Genomic DNA, 2,051 nt, shown 5'->3' with positions numbered 1-2,051 from the left:
GTGCTGAGGTGCGGGGTTTGAACGCGGGCCGCTCCACACGGACCGGGGGGAGGGGGGAGGCGGGCGCTAAAACGACCCAAAGCGGATCCGCCGAGCGACCCCCGCCCGCCTCCCCCCTCTTCCCTCCTCACCACCTCCCTCACGGGACAGCCGCGGCTCCGCATGCGGGGGGCGGGCGGCGGGCGGGCGGCTGTCCCCGCCCCATCCCCGCCGTCCCCCCCCGCTCGGTGCCGGTGGGAGGCGCCGCGGCTCCCGCGTCACCCATTGTTTACAAACGGAGCGCAGCGGGGCCGAGCTCCAGCCTCGGCCGCGGCCGCCGGAGCCGCGTGTGCTGCCGGGCGGCCCCCCCGGCCTCCCCCGGTTCCCCCCCCCCCCCCTCCCCGCCGGCCGAGATGCCGTGCCGGCCGGGAGAGCGCTTCGTGCTGCTCGAGCGGCCGGCGGCCGCCCCGCAGGCGGGCCCCAAGGAGGTGGACGCGCTGGTGGCCAAGCTGGGCGAGGTGCTGCAGCTCAGCGCTCAGCACCGGGCTCCCCGCGGCACCAAGCACCCGGGGCCGGGCAGCGCCCGCGACCGCGCCGCCCCCTACTCGCCTCGCTGCCCCTCGGCGGCCGGCATCGGGGGCGGCTGCGGGGCCCCGGTTCAGCCGCCGCCAGCCCCGCGGCACGACGGCAGCGGGCCCAGGGTCGCCAAGCAGCTGTGCGGCCGCGGCTGGCTGCGGAGCGCCGCCCGACGGAGGAAGGAGCAGCGGCAGCAGCGGCGGCAGCAGCAGCAGCAGCGGGCGGCGGACGGGCCGGCGGACGGGCAGGCGGACGAGGAGGACGACGACGACCCGCACCGGCTCCTGCAGCAGCTCATCCTCTCCGGGAACCTCATCAAGGAGGCCGTGCGGCGGCTGCAGCTGGCCGTGGCGGCCTCCTCCTCTTCCTCCTCCTCCTCAGCCTCTTCTTGCTCGGCGGCCAGCGGCGGGGACGGCGAGGCGCTAAGGGCCCTGCAGTAGCCCCCCCCCCGGGCGAGCTGGGCTGAAGGAGAAGCCGCCAGCGGGGGCTTGGGGGGCGAGGGGTGAGGCCCTAACCCCCTCCCCCCCCCCCGCCTCTTCCTCCTCCTCCTCTTCCTCGCCCGGGGTCCCGGTCCGGCCGGAGCCATCTGCAATAATCCCGTCTGGCGGCCCGGGGGGGGGGGGGTGCCCGGCCCCCTCCCCGGAGGGTTGGCCGGGTGGTGGTGTTATTTTTTAATTTTATTTTAAATGTTTTATTATTTTTTTTTCCTCTCTCTTTCCCGTCGTGACTGTATGAAGCAGTTTTAAAAAAATGTGAATATCGAAGCTGGAAGGCAGCTGGACTTATAATTGTAACGCCTGAGGAGTGAATGGAGCCAGAGATGCATTGTTCGCATAAGGTAGCTGAAACAAGTTTTTTTTCTACAGAAAAAGAAGGAAAAAAAAACTCAGAAAACAAATCCACCCCTCCCCGACAAACTCAATGGCTCAACTACAAGATGTGGCTGTTGATTAAATATATGCACTTCGTACCGGAGCGTTTGAAATGTGTTCCTGATTTACAGGACTTACTGTCTTAATTAACCTGTCTGTATTGAATAAACGTGGTCTTGTTTTTATTTTGGGGTCTGTGTCTCATTGTTACGGGGGAAGTGAATTTCGGTTCGTGTGAACAAAACTACGTGGATGATGCTCCGGCAGGAACGTTCCCCTTGGTCTCCTTTCAGTTGTGAGATCTCCATTTTGCAGACAAAAAATCCCCCACAACAATCCGCATAGTCTGATGCAGTGGGACACCGGTTATTAATGCACGGAGATGCAACTGAGCCCCTTTGTTTGCCAGCAGCGTTCATTCGTAAGCCGTGAGACGCCCCTTCGAGCAGCCGAGAATGTGGCTGTCGGAATTTGTAAGTCAGATCGCTCTGAGACCAAAATTAAGTACCTTGTGCTGGGGAAGGAGCAGAGCTCGGGTTTGTTACCTATTTGTTTTTCATTTCTTCAGGGAGAGGAGAGGGAGAAAAAAGGGGGAGAGAGGTCTAGGCAGTCATGCATCAATAA

General features: G+C 63.6%; 1 protein-coding gene across 1 annotated transcript; it reads left to right on the top strand.

The window, feature by feature from the left end:
- The first annotated feature begins 392 nt into the window (after positions 1 to 392).
- Positions 393 to 1,612, top strand: LOC118163060 (GSK-3-binding protein-like). Its single transcript, XM_035319516.1, has one exon. It carries the CDS (start codon positions 393 to 395, stop codon positions 993 to 995), a length of 603 nt encoding a protein of 200 aa, XP_035175407.1. The 3' UTR covers positions 996 to 1,612.
- Positions 1,613 to 2,051: the final 439 nt, after the last annotated feature.

The sequence above is a fragment of the Oxyura jamaicensis genome, chromosome 2 (genome assembly GCF_011077185.1).
Source record: "Oxyura jamaicensis isolate SHBP4307 breed ruddy duck chromosome 2, BPBGC_Ojam_1.0, whole genome shotgun sequence".
NCBI lineage: Eukaryota > Metazoa > Chordata > Aves > Anseriformes > Anatidae > Oxyura > Oxyura jamaicensis.
Note: the sequence above shows the minus strand (reverse complement) of the source record. Positions and strands in the feature narration are given on the sequence as shown.